General features: G+C 40.0%; 1 protein-coding gene across 7 annotated transcripts in view; it reads left to right on the top strand.

Annotated features, from left to right (window-relative positions):
- Nucleotides 1–24738, top strand: part of sorcs2 (sortilin-related VPS10 domain containing receptor 2) — a 310217-nt gene that overhangs the window by 218517 nt on the left and 66962 nt on the right. For all 7 annotated transcript variants that reach the window (XM_051375297.1, XM_051375294.1, XM_051375296.1 and 4 more), the window contains exon 4: nucleotides 23524–23688. In XM_051375297.1, coding sequence (XP_051231257.1) covers nucleotides 23524–23688 — 165 coding nt within the window. The remainder of the gene's footprint in view (nucleotides 1–23523; nucleotides 23689–24738) is intronic.

Raw genomic sequence — 24738 nt, 5'->3', positions numbered from 1 at the left:
CAGTATCAAAGTCATTCAGTGACAGCTGTCCGACATCCAATAGTTAATTCTGCACTTCATTTTCCAAAATGTAGATAGAAAGTGGGGCTCATGTTGCTGCCCAAAGTCTAACTCGCAGTATCCAGTACAAAAAATAAACCATTTATAGTTTTTTTGTGTTGGATTTATAAGTTCGCCAAATAATGAATAGTTTTTCAGTTTGTCTTCTTTACTTTTCTCCTCTTTTCAATCTACAGTGCCTCTTATGACCAGATTATTTACTTACAGCTAAAGCTTTATATCACAGACTAAACTCACACGTAATAATGCACCTGTCGTTTCCGTGGTTGGATCAGTTTTATTTTAGGAGTGTGACGTTTTAAGGATGCCCCTGACAATAGAGTCGAGCCATGAGGTGATTTCTTGTGGAGCGTAAATATATTGCTAAGTGGGATATTGAAGAGGACGTGGGATAGGAGTCATATCTTGTAAAGCAGAGATGTGAAATAGTTCGGCTGCTTTGTTCAGTTGCCCGAGTAAAGGCTGAGCAGAAAGATCTTGTGGTACAGCACAGTTCTCCTCGGTCACCAGATGTTCTGCAATACTCCTAGTCTTGTTATGTGATAATTAAATGTCTTCATACCTGTTAGTAGAAAGACCTTTTTACATATTCTTCCTGCTATATAGTCTGTAATATATATCCATATGAATCATAACTCCTTTTGCATTCAGTAAATGTGGCCGTGGTGTCTGTTCGTTCAACATAGGTCAGTGTATAAATTCCCATTAGGTCTGACAAGCTCATTATAAAGTCTCACCAGTTCCTCTCACCTTTACATCCCTCTCTCCTCCCCCCCGTCCCCCACCTTCTTTATAATAACCTCACTATAATGCAGGGTTCCGGTAATTCATCCAGGCTCCGGTCAGAGCCAACACTAAACAAACAGCCAGACTAAATACCACTTCATTGACTCTCAACATGCTCCTCTCTCCCCTTTGTCTGTCAGACCTGCAGCTGTGTGCTGGCTGCTCGGGCAGCTGGCTTTTGTCTGACTCTAGTTACAGAGCAAAGAGAGCTGCAGTGGGATAAGAACCTGCTCAGACACAGGGAAACAAAGTGGAATGTTTTAATAAAGTGTTGAGACTACCAGATCAGAGTGTGAGCACATGTGTAGTCTTGTGCATGTGCATGTATTTTGTGTACGTGTACTTTCCCCAAGCCTGTTCCGCAAAAGTTGGGCTCCCTGTGGACACAAAATGGAAAGTTACAGTAAGATCTCTGTGATCCTCTTGGGAATACAGTAAAGTACATATTTCTACCCAGGAATATATCACTCTTTCCCCAACAAAACTGTGATTACTCACTATAAATCAATCATCCGGTGAGGTCATTACAGCATGCTAATAAGACTTTAACATACAGCTAATATGAAAGCATCTCCTGGTTTGCTTTCTCTAGATTTCTATTCCCCTAGCACGTAAAGATAGCCTTGGTCAGTAGTGCAAATACGCAAGTCAGAGTTCAGTGCAGAACACCAGTAAGATATTTCACTCCTAAAAATGGCATGTTTCTGCAAGTATTCTTGGGAAAAGGGAGTGAATTTTGAGGAGAATTTCCTGAAAGTGGGGGACTCTAAATTCCCAGTAGCATGCAGATGACTCACCAGACAGATACAATCACACACTGACACACCAGATCCCCTGCCTCTTGAAAAAGGGATGATTTGTGGCTGGAAAAACCTGTGATTGCTCCCAGAATCGAAGCTTACATCTTGATCTAAACAGGAGTGTTTGACATGTGTTCCTGTCTGTTCGGCTCATGTAGCAGGCATTTCATCATCGCTCAGTTTGGTAGCTGCAAGGTATTTTTTTGTGGCAGAGACCGACTGCTCGAATCGAGTCAACGAGAGAAGAGTGCAGCAGAAATAATAGTCGTATTAGTCATCCTGCTCTTGTTCTGTACAGTAATAAGGAGCTCTATTTTTAAGACACATCATAAGGTTTGACGGGTGGAATATCCTCTTATTATGTCTTTACACTCGAAGGTCACATTATATCTCCTCACAGGTGCCAGCTTGTCAGTGGGAGACGTCGAATAGTTTTTCTATTAAAGTGATGGTTTTCTAAATGCTTGGTCAGTTTCATTCCTACTCCTGGGGACTTAGCTTCTTCCCTCCTGCCTCTGTGCTCTGAAATCTCAAGCCCCCATTATTTTTTTCATCTCTTAGCCTCTTCCTCTGTCACTTTGGTCTCTCATCCCTACCCACCCATCCTCTCCTGACTGATCCACCCATTGAGCCATTTGTGGTCGGAAATGAAATATTTTCTCTTCCCTGTCAGTGCCCATTCAGATTTCCCTGTAATTAGAGTGCAGCAGTCTTTAAATTGTATTGTGTACCGGTAAGTGTATTAAAGTAGGACCAGATCAAAATGCTGCCCATACCGGTTTGCCGTGGATTGATGCCCTGCCTGCACTAATTAGCAATGCCACTGACAGGATATGAGAGAAGAAATACTTCCATTAAAGTCATTTGATATGGTGTAGCTTAGACCTGGAGGAAGATAATAATGCCACTCATTTTTAACGTGAGAATTGTCTTCAATTGGGTCAAATTTCCCTGGCATTCAAGGAGTGGTCGGCCTCATTTGCTCTTGTTTCAAGAAGTGAAACTGTGACTACGTCTACACTAGATCTGAAAATGACAACACTGACATCTTAAAGTTGTTGTTTTGAAAGTGTTAGCAAGCAGCTTCCCATTTACACATCCAGCAGACACTGAGCAACATTAGTATTCCTTGGAAGTCATGCAGGACTGTGACACTAGAATCTAGGGTTCATGTCCAGACTGCTGTTTGTGGTTAGGTTTAGGCAACTAAAGCACTGTGGTTAAGTTTTTGGAAAGATTTTGGCCAATAATAAATGAAATACATTCTTGAGCTTGTCTGTCAACTGAATTTCACCATTTGTAAGATCTTAAGGCTGAAGAGGCTAATAAATAACCTCAAAATATTTTCTTTTGCAATATAAATGTATTGAAAAATATATAGATGTATGAATGAACTGGATGTTTAAAAAGGTCATATATTGTGGTCCTGCATAGAGAGCAGTCCAGTGCATCAGAAGCTTGGAATTCCAATGTGATATTTTATTTCACAATGGAGTTATATCCACACACTCTTCAACATCCATTTATTCTTGTACATGTGTTTTTTTGTTTTGTTTTGTTTTGTTTTGTTTTTTTTTAACAAACTCTTTAGAGTTAAAGATTGAATAGTTTTGAAAAGAAAGTGGGCTACATAACACTTGTGCCAGCTGGGATGTAAAATATGTGATGCTCACTCAGTGTCTCCGAGCCTCACTCTTCACACACACACACACACACACACACACACACACACACACACACACACACACACACACACAAAAACTCCAAACTCAGGATATACTGAAGGTAAAGAACATATATAGTGGAAGAAGTTGCACTATATTACCTTACTTGAATGTCTGCTTCTTCTCTTCTATGTTAAATCTACTTTAAGGTATGTCAGCCGCTCAGGTTTACTCACTTTTTCCTCTCGCTTATTCACAAAACCCATCCCATTCCATCCCATTTCAGCCCGTTCAGGATATTAGAAATAGCTGTTGAAGGTGAAGTGAAAATATGTGGAACATTTTACAGAAGTTGGGAAAAAAGTGGAGTGAGTATTGGATCCCTTCATCCACTCTTTAATTTCAGTAAAACGTCTCCCTCTTGAGGAAAAAACAATTGAGTTCTTTGAAGCAATATGGGCTCTAAGTTGCAGAAAGTCCCCTTAATTGAAAATCATTGTAAGAGAAATAGAAAAGCGTATGCATGCAGTCTGATGGGCTGCCACTGTGCATCTTGCTATTCGACAGTCATGGAGGAAAAAGCAATTGCTGCCTGTATTAGGTTCATCTCTCTGTTTTCAGCACATTCATTACCCTCTTCTTCCACTATTGATTAATGCCAGCCGTCAAGCGTGCTGTCTTTGCTTTCAGTGAGTTTGCTAAAATCAGAGATGATATAAATGGCCCTAAAAACCTAAAAATTAGTCAAAATGAGTCCAACATAACAGCTATACATTTTTTTCACTCAAGGGATTTTGGTATTTTTTGATTGTAAGAGTTCATTTTTGATGTTTTTATTAGCATTTTCCAGAGAAACCTTTATCAGTGTCATCTTGAAAGGCAGTTGGATTAATGAGATCTTGAGAATCCATCTTGTCAGGCTTCAAGGTAATGTGTTTGTGTCTGAACCACAGTGGTTTGGACCAATCAGCGTTCTATGAGGAACTGCTGGCAGCTACGGGTGTGGTTTAAGTGTGACGACAGTGAAAAAAGCAATGGCAGCTACTGAAGAGGTTAGCGTAGAGTATTTCTTCATTGAAAGAAGAGCAAAGAATGGCACTGAAGACTTTTCTCAAAGCTTTTCGTGAAGGTTATTTGCATTTTGTCTTTGCTCCTCTTGCTGACCCAGAGCGGGTGTATTTACCTGTTAACCAATGTTGGAAGTTGTACGATTGTTGACGCCAGAGAGGCGCCACTTTCAATAAAATCTGATCAATCAAACTGCAAGAATAAACAGGAAGTACGCCAAAACCCTGATTTCACTTACAGCACTTTTTAATGCACAAAAAGCAAATCTTTCAAGTAGGTTATTTCCTTATAATTAAGACCAAATTACAGTGTTCTTTCCAGAAAACATCTTGAAAATTATTATGAAATAACAGACCAGTAAAAGAGTGTTACTGTAAATTTAATTTACTAAATCACTAAATGGACAAAGTGGGCAACTGTGGGCCTCAAAAGACCCCTGGGTTACAGTCTTTCTTCAATAACTTCATTCATCCCCACCAGGGCAATTCAAAAGTGCATATTTATTTTTTTTGTCTTAATATACTTAATACCACTCGAAAGCCCAATATAAACTGACATGGCCAGCACCTGAAGGCAGCCGTGTGTCAAAGTCTTTTTAATTCCTTTATTATTTAATTTGATATTGTGTTCACATAATTCTTAAAATAATTGTGTTAAATCTAATTACCGCAAACTAACTGATGCACAGCAATTCTGGGGCAAGAATGGTATCCCCCTTCACCAGTGTTAATTGGTTTTAGGGGCTCTGGGCAAAATATAATGAATCTGCTATTTGTAGTATGTAGTGTGGACATGATGGGTACTTAAAGCCCCTGAATACATGGTTCCTTCTTGATTTAAATCAAGTTGATAACATTAAATATTTAAGCAAAAATGCATTATAGCTTGGGGAAAAAATTTAAATTTAACTCACTTATTAAGAGTTGAAAAATCGACTAATGTGCCTCATTTGATGGACAGCAGTTAATCAATCCCTACTGTAAATCAGATTCGGAATCAAAGGTTGCTGAATCGTGATTGGTGCAAGGAAGTACATGACATCACATGTTTCCGACTGAGCCCCCCCCCCCTTCTTTGACAGGAAGTATCCAAACACTGGTAAAAAGATGAAAAATCACAATTCTAGATGCTTAATAATGGTTAAAGCTGGACAGGACATACATAGAATGACAGCATAAAATAGCAAGAGTAAATAGAGAGGAAGGGAAGGAGAGAAAGAATATGGAAATACATTTTGAGGAGATGGTAGTAAAATAAGAAATGAAATAAAAGAGTAGAATCTGATCCCTGGGAGGGAAATGAAGTGTGAGCGCACCACTTGTCAACCTCCACTCCGTAATCCACAATTCCACTTGTATGTCAGTTGCCTACAGAGGGGGGAAAAAACTAGATTCGCATCACATAAAATCCCTTCATACTGCTGAGAAATCTCTTTTTTCCTTATTAAAAAACCCACCTCTTGTCAAATTTCCCAAAACACTGTCAGCCAGCCAATTAAATACTCCATATCTGTTCAAATCAATTATCTCCACCACGCAAGTGCCCTGCAACACTGTTGTGAAATGATTGAGCTAATGGGTTTTTGTTCCCACGCAGACGGTATCAAACCACTCCGCGGCAATTAAGATTATTATCCACCCTCGTGTTTTTGTTTAAGCCCATTTCAGGTCCATTTTGCTAACTCGCAGGTTCAGCTGTGATTGAATTTGAAGCTATAGGAGCACATTGTGTACTTTAAACCTTGTTAAAGTACATCAGGTGACCACAAATGCACTTGAGTCTCTGAGAGCCGTGGTCATTTCATCCTGAGGGCTCTCTATGGCACAGATAATTGACCTTATGGTGGAAAATAGCAATTAGTGCCTCAAGTAGCTAAGATATAGTCGAGGTTATTGTAAAATGACTTGCTGACGGTCAGCCTCATACTGCAGAATCATTGGAACAAAGAGAAAAACTTCACTGTAGCTGGCCCCTGCAAATTCATTGTTTAGAAAAAACCATGAACCTACTTACTGCTTCCTTTAGCTGATAGCTCTATGTAAGGAAAGCTGTTTACTATAAAACATTCATTACATCACAACATGTATGAGAGCAATGATGCAACAAATGATAAATGATAATAGCAATACAATGCAAACGTGGATCATTTAGAGTACCTGCCTCCGCAGCGGGGAATGTTACAGTTTTACTGTATTTTTGCCTCCTGTTGACCAGTCCTATCTCTGTGGAAGCATGGTGTCATTGCTGACACAGAGACAATAACATTAATATCTTTCTGAACAGTTGATGCTGCATTTTTAGTTAAAAGAAGAAAAACGTTTTAGCAATTTTAAATTTTTCATGCTCTAGTTTCTGATAAAACGTGTCCGATCATATCATGAACATGGCACAGAGTTAATTTGAACTATTTCTGCTTAGTGCCGTAGCAAATGCCTGACTAATATGTAAAATTTTAACAATAAGATGCCGTATAAAGTACCTTCATCGGTAACTGGCAGGGCTGCCCCCGATAGTCGGCTTAACCGTTTGTTGCTGAGAAGAGTCTGACTGAAGACTGTGTGATGTTACACAGTGTTGAGCTCATTGACAGTATGTATAATGGACAGAGCTTCCAGGTTTGAAAAGCGAATCGGCGGAAGTGTCTTAAAACCTGCATTCTACGTAAAGGCCAGCAGGGGGAGCTCTATTGGCTGCAATAACACAGCGACCCCGACTTATGGGCTCCCTTAACATATTACTAATGAGTTTATGGTCTCAATCGCTAGTTTCACATCTTCTTCCATACATTATGATGTTCATTCAGGAAATTATGGTCCATTTTAGAGTAAAATAGAGAAAATAATGTATGCTTTTTGGCGGGGCTACCTTCTGATTGACAGGTTGCTCTCAGTGACTCGGTCCAGCTCAACACATAAAACTGTCAAACTAGGCAGCGCTGATCAAATACGAAGCTAGATTCTGTTACTGCATTGCCTATTTCTCGCTTAAAATCACAGCATCACAGCAGCCAAAACATCGAATTCAAGGCTTTAAAACGGCACTCCACAAATCAATGGGTGACGTCACAATAGGTTCACACCAAATGTTCAGTCTCCTTGCTGGTTGTTCTGACACATTCAGAATCATTACCACTTTTTCCATTACTAAGGAACTTGATGTTGCCTTGAACTTGGGGAGCGTGGGGTACAGGGACGCATCACAGATTATATATATATTTTCTCTGTAGTGGATAGAATTTCCCTGCTTTGCTGGAAAAACCTAAAGAACAGCTGTGGTAGAAAACAGTACATTATAATTGTGTGTGTATATATAATTTTCTAACTCGATAAAATTAATAATAATCTGCTGTTGAATTATTCTTAAAAAACACATTTTCTTGACATTAACCCTCGTTTAGTTGTGCAAAACTGTTGTGTCTCAGATGCAAGGTGCAGGTGGCAGATCAGAAAAAAATTGTAAGACCTATTTTAAGTTGTAGGTACAAGAACTTGTCAAAGCCACAGATTACACTGTGATGTGTTGGGGTTGACTGTACATGTGTCTGGCTCTGCTTTCATCCCTCTTTCTATTGCTTGTGTGTGCCTCTGTGTGTGTGTGTGTGTGTGTGTGTGTGTGTGTGTGTGTGTGTGTGTGTGTGTGTGTGTGTGTGTGTTTTGTGTCCAGCAGCAGGGATATGTATGCCAGTCAGAGAGTTGCTCCCCGTCGCTGGTGATAAGTGGTAATTGAATTTTGCCAGGCGGAGCTGACAGGGCAGGGTGTGTTGCATGAGAGGGTCTTGGCAGCGTAATGCTTTTAATTGTGTCAGTCAGGGGGCAGCATGGAGGTCCGTCAACTGTAAGCTTTCATTCTTTGTCTCTCTGCTGTCTCTCAGTCATTCCTCTTTCTTTCTCTCTGAATCCCTTTTTTTACTTTGCTGGCATTAAACAAGTACAGCATCCCTAAAGCAGCACACAAACATGCAGCAACAAGCTGCAATAATTGATATTTCTCTGTTAACAATGGATCAAATAACTATGTGTAATGTAAAAGGTAGCATTTCTAGTGACCAGCTCACAGAATTGTCACCAACATGCTGTTCTATAGCTTTGGTTTTCCTGCAACTCCGCTCATTTTCAGCAAAAAAGCTCTGATAAACCCCCTGTACACTACCTGCTCAGCACCTCACAACACACTGACACAGTTGACTGGTGAACATGGTGGAGCATTTAGCTATACAGACAGATATTTTTCTCAGCAGTTGGTGCTAAAAGGAGAGTTAATGTTAGACTTAGATTCATTAGTTGGCCACAAACATAACTCCTAATGTAGCTCTGTGTCTGATTCATGTGTACGTACATCAGGGGTTCACAAACTTTTTCGCTTAAGACCCAAAAGAGAAATTTGGTGTCTCCCCTAGGACCCAAACTTATGAGGCTTTCACACCACTGTGCGGTAACCTCACTGCCTCCAGCCATTTTAATTAAGGGAAGTAAGCAGCCGCCACTTTTAACAGAGCTTTGCTCCGCCAGCATACAGCATCTGAGCTGAACAGACCAGTGTAGCAAAAGTTGTAGTTACTGCATGTAACTCCAGTTCTCTGAGTACATGCGTTGCCTTCTACATTCTATCTTCCGTTTTAATTAGGAAAATTAATTCACATATTATAGTATCGCTATATCGCCACTTGGGGACCCAATGAAATCTGGTAACATTATCTGTGATCCATTTTGGTTCCGGACCCTAAGTTTGGGAGATGCTGAAATAGACAATTATTTGCTAAAAACTGTATAAGCAGTGCATGCATACGCACTGTTTATATTTAAACCATACTTGTTGTTTTTAAAATTCTTTAAATGATTATTTCTGTATTATTATAACAATTATTACATTTGTCTTTCATATTTTTTAAGCATTTTTATTTTTAAATTACTCTTTATTTTTAAATAATTCAGTGTTTTGATATTTGAATTTGTAAAAAAAACCAAAACATTTAAAACATGTATCATATGATGCAAAGTTTAAATTTGTTAGTATGCATGACAACATTGTAAAGTTTTGAAACCTCATTAACACACCATGTTTGTGTCTCCTAATAGAAACACTAATACTGTATACTGGCAGTACATCTGTATAATGTAGTGTAGTCTGTGTATAAATTGCTATACTACACATTTACAATATAAATTATATACAGTATGCAGTAACCAAGGATGATTGTTGAGGTGTTCTGATGTAACAAAGTAAAGCTGAAGGTGAAGTGAAGCAGTGTGGTCTCCCCTCCATTGAATCATTCCTCCTGATTCTTTCATCATCTTTCTCCGCGTGTTTGCTCTTTCTGTCTTTTTATATTTCTGTCTTGATCAAGTCTCTAACAGGTTAGGGGTTAGTGTAGTTTTTCACATACTGTCTGCTAGTCACTTCCCACGGTAGTCCCACTCTCCTTTCATTGAAGTCGGTGTTTGCTGCTGTGAGGTTGCGAGGCCAAAGCAGCTCTCTCACTTTTCCTCTCTGTCTCTGTGAGGGTCTCTCGGCCCGTGTCTGAATGCAAGTGTTTGTGGCAGCTGCAGGTTGTGACGATGGTTAACCTTAACAGTGCAGCCTCTAACAAACTGGCCTGGATTAATGTCAGTCTAATCTGGCAGATTATTATCCAGACATACACAAGTCTATATGAGATTAATTTAAGTTATTATTAGTAATTGATCACTACTGATCATCAGAATAAGCATGATTATAACAGTATAACCCCCCCAAAAAACAAAACAATTTTTACACATTTAAAGGATATTTTCACCTTCTCTTTGCTATTTTGAATTAATATTTCAATTTCACACCGTGTATGTTATTATGTTTACTTGGTAAGAAGAATTTTTAACTAAACCCTGTGGAAGTGTCGTGCTTTGATTTGTCTGTCAGCTTGACTCAGCCGTGATTAACATTAATACATGTCCTACAAAGATAACCACAAAGAATCTTAAAGTTTTAATTCTGGAGATGAAACAGAAGCAGAAATTGGAAATGAGATGTCCTCTTTCAATCTTATCTCAGCTCTCGCAGTGTCCCTGAATGATTGCAGTAATGAAAAACAGGGAGTGGAATTATTTCTTGTTGCTGTATTAGTTTTGCTGATGAGTTTGTGGAGTTGTTTTCAGTGTCTTTGGAAGGAGTGAATGATCCCAGAGTGGCTCAGCGGTTTAGCAATGTCACCTCACAGCATGAAGGTTGAATCCAACTTCTGCAGGCTGAGTGTGAATGTGGTTGTCTATTTATATGTTTACTCTATGTGATTGACCGGCCGCTTGTCCAGATTGTAACCCTCTTGTCACCCAAAGCTTGCTGGGTTAGGCTACCAGCAACCATGGACGGAATAAAGCAATTCTGAAAATCAATCAGGATCGGAGGGATTAACCCTAGATGACTGGCAAAACTGATTCTAAAATATCTCTATAAATAATAATAATAATAATAATAATAATAATAATAATCATCTTAAACAAATTGATGCAAGCATGTAAATCAAGTCACATATATTACTTCCAGGTGCTGAACAGTAGGTAGCCTGTTACAGCAGCTCCTTTGCTAACATTACTCTCCCTGCCTGGATTTTCCCATAGGGATCAGTCAGGCATATCTAACACTGAAGTGGTGCAAAATAACTAAAAGATGAGCCAAAAACCTCAAATCCTGGTGGAATTTTTCTTTTCCTCAAAAGAGTGTAAATCACGTCTATCTCAATAATCAATCCATGCTTCATAAACAATAAAATGCCTTAGACGTTTGGTTTAAATTCAGGATCATTGATGCATCCAATTTTCCTGTATGGAAACAATGAAAGATTTAGAAATCATTGAGTGACTTGATGGTTGAAAGGCATCAAACAATATGTTGTTTGAATTTTTTCCTTTTTTTTTATGTCCCAAAAGATGACCAGATTCTGTTGGGACTGTTGTTCATTACAAAATTTTAATACATGCAAATATTGTGTACAGCATACAATGCATGTTTATCTGGTTTTGCTACAACTTGGTATTCTTTTCACTCAACAAGGATTTAAAAGATGACTTTCCACTTCATAACAATGACTTCGTTCACATGGAATTCAATTAATTCACATACTGAGAGGTAATCCTAGCAAGGGTTTACTTCAGCAATTCCTCTGCCTTCACCCACTGTCCATCAGGTCCAAGCCTCACCAGTGTACTGTGACCTCTACAGCTTCTTTATAAGGGTCTTTGTACTGTTCTTTCCCTGAAATCCTGAGTATCAAACCACTCCTCCTGTTAGCAGAACAGAACCAGTTTAGGCAGGATGGTAATGATCGGGCCTGATAAAACTTGAGTCATCCTGGAGGAGCTGCATAACATGTCTCAACATGCAGCAAAGCAGCAGAATTCAGGCATGGTTTCTTGGAGACTTGTTGACATTGTCTCCTCATGCATAAAGAGTGTTAGAACAGTTGTTCTTGTTTGTTTTTGAGTGCTGCACCGCTTGTGACAAGCTGGCAGGCCTCAAGGACCCCCTCTCGGAGTGAAACTGGCTACACATTTGTAGCTCCATCATAAAAGGTCCACAAAGCCACATTCAAGTATTTTAGCCTGTTGAATATGTTTGGAATATAAACTAAGCAGGCCAGCCTGTTGTGGTTCTGTGTTCTTGCTTTGAGAGAATTCAAGTGCTAAGACAAGAAAGGGTACTTTTCCCTGGAAACGTTCCTCACTGAGAAGCTATTTTTAGGAGGATTCTCACTTAGGACTTAATTATTTCTTAAAATGTGAAGGCAAAAGGCAGCCAGGCATGTTTGAAGCTCATACAAAAACTAACAACAAAATACCTCAAAATCCGGCTGCTTGAAGATTTGCCACTTGTGAAACTCTTCCAGTGAACATTGGAACCCAGTAGTGGCTGGACACTAGAAGGCACACATGCAGCGCCCCACAAAGCTTAATTCATAGTCAGCTTGATACATTATAAAGTAATACATTAGGCTTAAATTATTAGCTATTGCCAGCTCCACTGGTCCAGTGAAGTAGAAGGTGAGATCACAACACTAAAGGAGCTGTCAGTAGCGAGATAGCATGGTAGGCTAAACTGCAGGCTGTTAGCAGTTTTTATATGCACTATTGCATACAGATGCAGCTACCTGGAATTGCTGGCTGGTCCATGACAGGTCCTTGCTTATCTGAATTGAATGAATGGATTTTTCCGGCTGGCATCCGGCTGGAGGTGACAATTCTGAGTGGCTTACACTGTATTTGCATTCCAGTATCACAGAAGCATGAAGCAGAAGTTGGTTTTCTGGAGCATCTTTCAGCTTAGTGAGAAAAGAAACAGAGGAAATAGCCAAGTTCAGCTGTTAGATGGAGTGTGTTTTCTTTTCTGATTCAATTGTTGAGTAAATGTAACAATCGTCTATGGTTGGGGATCAAGACTTAGGGCACCAAGCTTGACAACAACATTGACAGTGTGTAAGCACAACACAATATATTAGCATGTGTCTGGAAGTCCAGATAAAATTAGCACACTATACATAAATATAATTTCCACAGACTCCCTGCTATACAGCGATAGACCACTAGAAGTCCAGCTGTTGAGAGACAGTATACAATATACATCCAGTACTAATAAAAAGTTCCTACTACTTTACAATACAATTAGCTTCACATAATTATCTATTCACCAAGTTATCCTTGAATAACCCTCGCCAGTTTGTACCCAGCGGGATTCTAAATAGTCTTTCAGTTGTGAGTTAGTTATTGGAGGCCTCTTCACTCTGTGTTAATGAAATAGCTAATTCCATCTGAGGTCAGATATACATGCACAGTCAGATATTTCATCTGTGAGTAAATACAATGCCGATTCTCAATTTCAATTCATATCACTTATTACTCTGGCATTGCAATATTGTTTGCCCATGCCAGAATAGAGTTGTCATGGAGATGAATGCTCCCAGTGCCAGAAAGAGTATGACAGTGGTGTGTGTGTGTGTGTGTGTGTGTGTGTGTGTGTGTGTGTGTGTGTGTGTGCGTGTGGGGGGGGTTTGACAGTTGAATGGCAGCCCATCAGTAACAGAAGAAAGTCTTTCAGGTGTGCACCTTTATAGTGAGGCTCTTTCTCTCACTCTCACTCACAGCTTCAGGCAGGGAGGTACAGGTTTTTTTTACTTTATGTAATTAAGTCTAGAATAATTGCTCAGAGGTTCCTCTCTACCTCTCCTCCCTCTCATTCTCCTCTCCCCTTCTTTACTTGACAGAGGAACGTAATTAAAAAGGGAGAGAGAGAGCTTTCCCAAGGTTTGATCATTGTCTCCATCCTCTAATGGAGAGCTCAGACCCGCCGTCTATCATCGACAGCTAGAGAGGGATACAGAGAGAGAGTCGGAGGGAGCAGGGGGAGATATCGGAGGGCGATGAAGATAGAGAGATCCGTCACTGAGAGGGAGAGCGATGGAGAAAGTGCAGGAGATGGCTGAGGCAAACAGAACATCAGGCAGGCAGAGAATACATAAAGAAGTGGATAAATAGATCAAGGGAGGAAGGCAGTGAAGGCGAAAGTGATATATTATATATATTATCTACTATATTTGTGTATCAACATGTAAAAGGTTCTCCTGCCACAGTTTGCAATAGAAAAGACATTTTTTACCCATTATGGTACCATAAAGGGTCTATAAATCGTAACGAATGGCTTTATTTATTATTAATAAACCATTTACTCAGTTATAGATCAGTTATAAGTCATTAATGAGAACAACCACTAGGTGATTTGGGGTCAGGTGTTTCTTAATTAGACCTGACACTTAAATATCCATTAATATTGAGACACAAGTTTATGGCTTTCTAATAAGCCAAATTATCAATGTTACACACTGGACCTTTAATTCAAGGTTAGCTTGCTAATGTTTCAAATGTATCCCCTGCATGTGACAGTCATCCTCAGGACATGTAGTGTAGTTGTTAAGGAGTAAGATCGCTTGTCATCATGTCCTCGATCACGTGGCAATGCAGTTGAAAGAAGCAGCTACGTTATTTTTGTTTGTTCACTGTTTTCAGCATGAACAATGAACTGTCCCACTCAGTTATAGATTCATTTAGATAGTTGGTCAATTTAAACTTACAAGACAGCTGAAAGAGCACATTTGGTTTCTAGATAATGCGTCTAGAGTGAAATCACAAGGCAGAGTGCAGCATCTGCATTTCATTTCCTAAAGCCTGAGACAATTATATTTGGGGTTAAAATAATCTGCTAATCTGTTGTTTCTGGGAGTCATTGTTTTTGGAGGCAGAATACTTAATGGAAACCTGTGTTTAGCCCTAGACCACACATAAGTTGAGTCTGATCTCAAGGTATGTTTTAATGTATTTGTATTTGGAATTTACTCAACAGCTGGCTGGAGAAGTTGTTGTAAAACAGTGGATGAAGGGGAGAAAAATACAGAGATAGAGGAGAGTGAATCCAAGTCCTTGTCAGTCACAATCTCTGCGCTTTGGGAGGCTTCAGATGGAGGGAGTAGCTAGCAGATAACAGAGCTGAATCTGGGACAGACAGTGATGTACCACACACACACACACACATAAAAACACACACACCATTCTCTATTGTATCTATCCTTGCTGTCAATCTCAGCATCCCCACACACTCTCTGTGTCTGCCTTTCCCTTTAATTCAATACACACCATACTAAAGTTAGAGTTATGGAGATAAATTACATGAATGCACAATAAATTCAGAAATCAAAAATGTGTGTCATCAACAGTCTTGTGGAACATTCAGAGAAACAACCCTTTTAAATCAGTGTGTCTGCCTCTATGTGTGCCTGTTCACAAAAACATACTACATTTTTAATTGACTTTTGGCTTGGGGTCAAGTTTTACACATGACCTTTACAGTATGTGTGTGCGTATCAGTGTTTTCCTCTGAACTCGAGCCAACATGTGGGATTTGCCGGAGCCAAGCACGTTTGCCAGTCACTGCCACTGTAGTACAAGTGCAGCAGCCAGGGGAGGGAGGCTAATATGTATAATGCACGAGGACGCCTCCAGCTAATGCACTTGAGCTGTAGCCAAGGTGGGCGAAAACACTCTCAGACCTCTCATCTCCCCGTTTCCGACACCTTGCACGACAATTTGTCACATGTGTTTGCTTCCCCGATTCTCCATATAAACCAAACGTGTATCATTTCTCACCTTGGCGTCAGAGGGGTGAGAGCGTGAGGTGATGGAGGTGCAGTCTAGCACAATGCTGCAAAAGTTGTTCAGGCTTCTGTTTAGTCTTAAAATCTTTATTATGCTGAACAAGTGCAAAGAAATACGACAGAGAGTGTGGAGATCATTTCTGTTGTTTCCATTGTGAATTAACTTGTTTGAGGGATTAACTTAATCCGGTGACATTTTGTTGATACCAGCCTTAGTCTGACTCGATTGAAGATATCGACAAAGGAGAGTGCACTGGAAACACGTGGCATTATCTAGAAAGTTGTACAAGTAAATATGAGACCAAATACCATCATAGATATCCCTTCTCCTCCCTTCTTTGTCAATACAACATGCCATTATTGAAGCATATTCAGCTTGAAAGTTCATTTTTGAAACAGGTTTTTGACAGAACTACCTGAACTCAGGGTCACTTGTTCCAGAGCTTGCGTGATTTTAAAGTAGGATTCAAAAAGAGGCTTTTAAGGCAGCATCAACAGGTTCATTTTAAAATAATGTCAGACCAACAAAGAAGCCATGAGCTGAAAACCTGCAAAAACAGGCCAGACTACCCATAAAGAGTCTCTTTTATCCGTTCTATTTTAGTGTGGCCCTTATGCAAACCATTTCAGCATGGCAACGTAAGAAGAAGTTCCCACACTCTGTTCAATGATTGCAACAGCTATATTGTTACTAATGAATAAACTGTTTTGATCTGCATCAGAGATTCAGATAGAGTCAGATACCAACATTTAGTTACACCCCTTTTCGTCATACAGAGGCACAAGACACCCTTCAGCGGCTGTTTGAGACACAGTGGTCTGTAATCTGATTCCAATGTATGTGCATCAGGTGACAGTGTGTTAAGAGCAAGAAAGTCCACGTAAGGAGGTGGCTGAAGTGGATTTATTGGTTGACCAAACACAAGCCGTTCACCCAGGGGTTTGTGCCCCATGTGAAGCCAAAAGTCATTAAAATAATTTTTGAGTATTTTTGTTGCATAAATGAAACTACAACCGTTTTACAACATTAACCATGTGTCTCTACCTGAGGACAATCTTTGTAGAATAAATGATAAATATGATCCAGCAAGGGTCTCCCATAGGTTCGACTCAAGGAAAATTAGAATTGAAAAATCTGTCTCAAAAGTATTGAGACTGGATAACCAGACCTAGAAAGGGCATGATAACTAAGCATCCCATCATCAAACAACTTCTTATGCTTATGATGGTATCCTCCGAGCTCCCATGCTGCTCTGCTCTCCTAGGGCTTTAATTCTCAACAGACCCCGGCTCAATGAGCTGCCGTCACACAGGGCCCTCTCTCCCAGTGGAAACCAGAACCCAAGCAATTTACATATGTAATTGAGTGGAAAGCAATTGTGCTGGGAGCCGCTCGCTGTAAGCCGCTACCGGGATGCGTGTGTATGTGTGTCAATGAGAAAAGCAAACTAAATTGTGATTTATTTACAACTTGGGCCTTATTTTTGTAGTATTGTCCACATTCTCCATCAGTTATAATAACATTGTGCTCGCCAAACTAATTTTGTTGCGGCAGACATTTTGAGTAAGTCCCATCAAGTGTCCCAGTAAGCCATGACAGCAAGCTAGCAAGCACAATTCAAGGACCTTGGAACTGGCTCACCTAAATGAAATGCAGTCATCTTTAATTTTAACAGATACGCTGCTGCTTTTCCTTCTATGACATGCCAAAAAGTCTGCTGTGAAAAAGGTCTATTGTCAAGATCTGCGAACATGGCGAAGACACCACACAGAGGTCCCATGGTTAAAGAAACACTTGCAGTCAGATGATCAGACAGATTGCGTAAGTGGTTCCCAATGGCCAGGCCATGGGCCAATTCCAGGCCATGGAATATTTGCTTTATTTTGTTAATCGTATTCTCAGCTTTTTCTGAAATAGTCCTTCCACATTTCATGCAAATATTTTTATCCACAGGCCTGAAGTTTTTTAAAGAGTTCGGTCTAGACCTGCTCCATTTGAAAAGTGTCCTGAGATAACTTCTGTTATGAATTGGCGCTATACAAATAAAATTTAATTGAATTGTAGTATAACTATGCTTTTAAAGGTTTTCATGGCATCTCGGCACGCTTATCTGCCATCTCTGTCAAATACACAAGGCTCGACTTCACTGGAGGAGATTTTTGTTCAATACTCAGCCTTAATGGCGAACCAGTAGTCAGTTAACTTTGAACATTTCTTGATAAAGATTTGTTTATATGTGTACAGAACACCTCTATAATGTATCTGAACACTTATTGATTCAACTCAGTCTCCTAAGATTGTCCACTTTAAACTTTCAAGTTATCGAAACAAAGAAATATCAGGTAACAGAACTCTAAGTTTGATACATTTAAAAAAAAAAAAAACTCACATGGAAGTTTGATTAAACAGTAGAACCTCTTCAACTGAGCTGACACAGCTATCTGACCCACAAGTTGAGTAAACACAAAAAGACTTGCAGATGGTTACCTTATGTCTTAGTTTTTTTAACTTCTACATGTACAGTGTAACATGGTGATTGAGTACTTGTTAAGTAACATTATTCTTACTGTTAAGAAAGACCAAAGACCTGGGGTGCCACTGTAGCTCGTACAAGTCCGTACCGCAGCGGCCTGGGTTAAAGTCCAGTCCGGGCCCTTTGCTCTCCCCTGCCTTAAAAAGCAAAATGCCACAAAAAACGGTAAAGACTTAAGTTGTAATAAACCCTTTAAGAGCTTTTCAATACCTGATGTAGGATGCTATGAAGTATCATCAGTTCAACAGGCACTTATGCACCTATATCCTCTTTGTGTGCACATGAATGTTAATATTTTATGCTCTCCAGGTGTGTTTGACAATGCCGCTGCATTTGTGCATGTGTATATCATATACAAGCTTTCTCCATTCTCAAGTCCTGAAGAGCTTTCCTCAGCCACATAGGTTAGAGCATTAAAATCCTTTAACTGCTCCAAGATGTGACATGCAATGCAGACATAATGTACACAACCATTCTTATCTTCCTCTGGCCCATAAACCTCCATGCTTTTCATGCTGCAACTGCACGCCAGCACTCCTCCATAAGCTATTCTAAGCTGCTAAGTAGATTGTGTTGTTTTATAAAAGATTATAGCTGATACCCTCTGATGTGTGTCAACACAGCAGGACTTGTGTGTCTTCAGCGATCAGCTCCCTGTGTCAGATTGACTGTGATCGAAAGATTATCAAACGTGGCACGCATTTGGAGCCGACACTGATGTTTAAGCCCTTTACAGATTAAAAAGAGCTGAGTTTTGTTTCTTTAAGTCCCCTTAATGTGTTGCACCCATACACTCTCCAGAGCAGACACAGGAAGTTTAGTCTGCTTTTATCTGCTTTGCACAATAGCAGCACTGTGTTTCCCGAAGCTTGAGTTATTACTCAGAGGAAATCATTATGGAGAAAGAATGTATCAACGTCTTTAGATTGCGGAGGATCATAAGTTGTGCTACAGGAGAGCAATTTTAGTGCCTGCCTGGCCTCCCCCAGTCCTCTTTCTTTGTAGCTTCCCCAAAATTTGTAGTCAAGCTCAGTTTCAACTTTGGTTTAAAGGTTTGAAGGAATGCTCACATGCATACAGTTTGACAAGAGTGCCACTTGTTGGAAAGTCCTGTTACTGCGTCAGGAGGCTGTGTATTATGTTTCCACACACTTCAGACCTTTCTGCTCTATTTTTCAGTTCGTTTTTTATTGATTTCAGTGACTGAGGTCAAAAAAAGGTTCTAAGTTTTTTCCTGGATTCGCCTGTTGAAAATATTCCTAACCATTGTCCATTTAGTAGAAGATAAACCAATACTGTAATTCCTTTGGACCTATACAGTCTTTTTTTTCATTAGTGGTTCCCAAACTGTAGGGTCTGGACCAAAGAAGGGGTCACTATAATCTAAGGGGTTGCAAGATATTGAACAAGAAGAAGAGATGTATCGCATCTTCAGGCCTCTTGTTTTTGGAGGGATTTTCAGCCCAGGCATGAATAGGCGAACCCATTGAAGAACATTTATAAGCTATTAAATCTGAAAACAATATTATTATAATATCACAAATTAAATGTATCCATTAAACTGTTCAGCAATATTTTCTCTAAGTTACATTTGACAACATGAAAGTCAAATTGCTGTTTTGAACCCCTCTCACTTTATTTCTTTTACCATTTTGTTGGCCTAAAAGTTCATTTGAATCATAGTGAGTGTAACCTCTGTGCTGTGTATTCTATAAATGTGAGAGGCTACAAAATGTCACAGCTCTGTCTCATGCACTGTCTACAGACATCCTCTGGTTTACCTAAAATGAGATTTATGCTTTATCAGAAAATGTTTCAGGTTTACAAGAGAAAAGACTTCAAGGATGAAGGCTAGGTTGTTGCCATGGTGGATGTTTGTCTGGTTAACTTTCCCATCCCCATAAAGACCAGCATACACCTGCTCTCCTTAGCTTTTCTATGGTAACATGCAGTGACTGAGATGTGGGGTTTATTTTTTGCAGTGCAAAGACTGATATGGGATAATTCAGAAACATTAGTGAGTGCAGCTATTTCAGCTTGTTACAGGTCAGTAGGTCTAATTTAATTATACGGATTATTTATACTTACTATACTTCTCTGAATAATATCTCAGTATCCGTGTGGTTAAAATTTTAAAGATTCAAAACACAGTATACACACACATTAATTCCGCATGAATAAAATATGATTTTTTTTCCAGGTGTTTCTTGTCCCACTGTACATTTTCTGTCAGCGTTTGGTGATGTGATGGTGTGTGGGCGGCCCGTGTGTGTGTCCTGAGGATGTCCAGCTGTCAGAGCTCAACTAGGTTAAACTGAGTGATGTCCTTTAAATAGAGACATATTGGCAGAGGCAGGCTGACCTGATTGATAGTCCTGTCCCACAGGGAGATGAAAAGAACCCCACAGTCAGACATTAAAGGGAGGAACTCTCAGTGGTTCGTACAGTAGAAGCCAAAGATTCTTCCACTTTGACATGTAAATACATGCTCCATTGCCTAACAGCAGCCACTTCCCAATTCTTATTACTTGGACATGATCCGTGCCAATGTAGAGGGTAGAAATGCAGGATTGTGACTGAAAAAGTGCTAAACTCCCAAATCCCCCAGAAAATACTCTCAAGGTGCCCTTGAGCAAGGCAGTGAACCATAAGCTTTCTAGTGGATCTTCTTGGCTGTCAACAGCAAGCACCATGGGCAGTTCCCAGGTGCAAATACAGACATGCCCTGTCAACATTCGCAAAATAAATAAAAAGAAAGACTTTTATGTTAAGAGAAATAATACAGTCCTATGTGCCTCTCCCCTCCTGCTCCTCTAAATTCACCACTCCACCACTCGTCCTTGTAGGCCTTCCTCTGGCAGCCAAACAAACGCCGGGCCTTTAATTGACCATGTTGCTTAGGGAAGTGTGTTCAGAACAAGCAAGAGCTACGCACAAACACACACACACACACACACACACACACACACACACACACACACACACACACACACACACACACACGCACACATACACATACATCCACACACACACACACACACACACACACACACACACACACACACAGAGCTCTCAAGTAGTGCAGCCAGCGAGATGTGAGGCATGCTACGCTGGCTGCCTAACTGCAGTCATGATGAGAATACTGAAAAGGATTTGTGTGCGTGCATGCTTACTTAACTAGCTTGTGTGTGTCAATGCATACAAATTCATTTTATTTATTTAATATTAATAATGAAATGACTCAGCCACAGCCTCAGAGTTTGCTGTGTGGCAAGTGTCAAGATTGTGTGGGTGAGAATATGAAGCTTTTATGATGACAGTAGAAAGAATTGCCAGAAATGTGTGTGTTGGTTAGTTTGTGGTCATTTGATTAAACGCTATTTCACTTCACATTTTGAAATAGCTAGGGAGCCTTTACACCTGAAATACAGGACCCTTGGGGCGTCCCAGTAGTTCACCTGGTAGAGCATCTAGATTCTACACGCATGGGACGACATGTAGCAAAGGGGCACAGGTTGGAATCGAACCTTAGCCGCTGCAGTAAGATCTCAGCCCACAGGTGAGCTACAATGCACCCCTAAAATAAAAATAAAAGAATACAGGATTCAGTCGATATATTGTAGTGGTGCAAAGTCTAAAGTTATTAATAAGTAATTCAATTGCCAAAAAACAACTGACATAGAGTAAAACCGGGCCCCTGTAGATCTGGGACCCTGGGACATTTGGTCAGGAATGAATTGTGCAGTTGTTGTTGTCAGGTTTCCCTCTTTTTAGAATGTGCAACTTTAAAAACTGAGCTATGATATTACTAATAAAATATTTAAAACCCCTGAAATCTTGGTGTCAAAACTTCCTTATAACATTAAATATTCATGACTGAATAAGAAAGTTAAAGTTTGGAAAAGAAACATTAAGTATTATTTATTAGGAGTTTTATTGAAATTGGCTAATCGGGTTCACCAGGACTGCATGGGTGTGGTTTGATAAGATTTCCAACCGAGGCCTACCCAAACCGGGCACAGTCAATACAACAGAAATCTCTCACGTTGTCAGAACATTTTGTGTACATGTAGAACACCATTGTTTGCAGTGAAAAACCTGAGAATGTTTTTGTTTTGGGCCTTTAAGTGATGCTTCACCCCCGGGTTCAGGCATTAGCAAACAAGGATGAGGCCTGTCTCCTCAAAACGCTATACTGATCTCCCCCAACCAGTGGTTGCTATTTCACTCTTGAAAAACAACTGCAAACTCGATGTTCTTTGACGTAGTTCATGGTTCCTTGAGAAGTCATGTATTGATCAGGATTCAGGAGAGTCAGAATCACCAAAGTTATATGTTATTTTGTTTCTCTCCAGTTACAGTCTAACGCTCAAATAAACACAGCCACATCTCTGCACAACCCTGCAGGAGGGAGCCTTATTTCTGATGTGTGCATGCAGCTGAAGTGTAGCTTCATCCTGTCTGCCTTCAGTCAAACAGACACTGACACACAGACCTACATCCCTCTATGTATCTATGACACAGACAGCAAAGGGAGCAGAGGAGACAGATAGACAGAGACAGCTCTCCAAAGTTTGATGCCCACCAGTGTCCCGTGGGATTATGTGTGTATGAGTCTATACATTGCTTTACAGTATGCCTTTAACCTGCGTGCTTCTTTGTGTACATGCAAAAGAAGCAGAATTAATGTTTTAAATAATCATTACCAGCTGCACTTTCCTTTTCTATTATACACTCTATGTCTCTTTAATGCTTTGCATCCATTAATCTAAAACCTTGGCAACCGAATGAAACAGATGTTTTGAAGGAGAACAGCTGTCAGCGAATGATTTTCATTATTTGGTTGACTGAAGGAAAAAGGAGTGAAGGTTTCTATACTATAAGAAATACTTTCTGTGAAGAACAGGTGCAAACATCACTGTGAGGATGATGAACACCTAAAAACCCTCACTGGACAGTTTCCCTCCTCTCACAAACTCGTAAAGAATGCAACCGGTTCATTAGCTCCTATCGATCAACCCTATTGGTAGCCTTACTCCTGGGTGTTTGGGACATAATTGTGATTGGTGGGTTGGCGGGTCCTGGTGTGCCCTGTGTTTAATGCCTTCACTTTATGAGCTATAAAACTCTGAATAGATAATCAATACAGTGTCGCCTCGGTCCAAGCAGCATGTAAGGTTGATGGAAAGTTCTTATGGCCCGGAGAATGGCCTTGAATAAATGTCCTTGCGTGGTCATGCATGCGTTTATATTTTCCAGTGGAAGCAGGGGAATTAATATGCACAAGTATTGACATGAGGAGGATAGCCTTTTTATGTCTTCCACAGACTGCTGACTGAGCTGTGAATACATCACAGGACATTACCCTTTGACCGTTTCACCTCTGACCTCTGTCTCCTTCCCTTCCTCCTCTCCTCCTCCCCTGTCTGTCTGATTTTCAGGTAGTGCTGGTGGGTTCATCCATTAACGAGAGGGATCAGATGCTGTTTATCAGCACAGACGAAGGTTCCTCCTTCCAGCGACAGTCCATCTCCTTCACCCCGGACACTATCGTCTTCCACCCCAAGGAGGAAGACAAGCTCCTGGCCTACTGCAAGGAGGGCAGGGTGGGTATCACAGGGCTGAAGAAACATGAAAATAAATAGCTGATTCTGTAGCTGAAAGAAAGAACAAGAAGACAGCAGTGATGTTACACCAGCAAGATGTCTCTGCTGTCAGTGCAGCAATGCATTAAATTTCAATTTTCACACGCACCAGCCGAACACGAACCTCAGAGAAAACTTGATGTGTGATTTATCATTCAACAATACAGCTGTAGGGCAAATCTTCTTATGCAAGTGAAATAAACAGAACAGTGGCCACATCCAAATGCACACACGGCCTTTGATATTGCATTTCATATTGAAAACATGTCGCAATGTCACTCGGCTGTCTGTAGGAAGCTCTTTGAAATATTTTGACTAGAAAGAGAAAAAAAATCTGCTGCAACAAATACACTTTGTAAGTGCACATTATTTGGAGTCAAAGTTGAACGAAGAAGTGGGTCTGTAAACTTTGATGTTAACAATGGACAGTTTAGGTAATCATTTTTACTTTTAGCTTTCCTTCCTTAAAGACAGTGCAAGTTTATTTGCATAGCACCTATAAACAACAAGGAAATTCAAAGTGCTATATATAAGACAAGGTATAAAGACAAGATATTAAAGAAACACAAGGCAATATAAAAAAAACAATAAATAGGATTTAAAAAGAGTAAAATAAAATAGAAGACAGTTCGTTAAAACCTGTCTGATCGTGGTTATTGTCTTGTCTCCATGTTATATTAGGGATAGAAATGATGGCTAAAACTATGAAAATGAGAGCCAAATTTTGATAAAAATAATAATTTAAACACTACAACTAGTTTGTAAATGTCAAGTTACATTTATCATCAACACTTATTTGACATCCACCCTAATGTGGCAAATTTCCCCTTCAATGTAAGGCTGATTAACACGTATACTGTGAAGGAGGATTCTCAGATGCTAGTTAATGAGCTTGCATACACAATTGTATAGATAGTTGCTACACGGCTCTCCATGTCATACTGCTGAATCCCATCCGGCCCTTTCTGCCACAAAGTGGAGCTAATTGCTCCCTGAGTGCTAACATGGGAA

The sequence above is a fragment of the Dicentrarchus labrax genome, unplaced genomic scaffold (assembly GCF_905237075.1).
Source record: "Dicentrarchus labrax unplaced genomic scaffold, dlabrax2021, whole genome shotgun sequence".
In the NCBI taxonomy this organism is placed as follows: domain Eukaryota; kingdom Metazoa; phylum Chordata; class Actinopteri; family Moronidae; genus Dicentrarchus; species Dicentrarchus labrax.
Note: the sequence above shows the minus strand (reverse complement) of the source record. Positions and strands in the feature narration are given on the sequence as shown.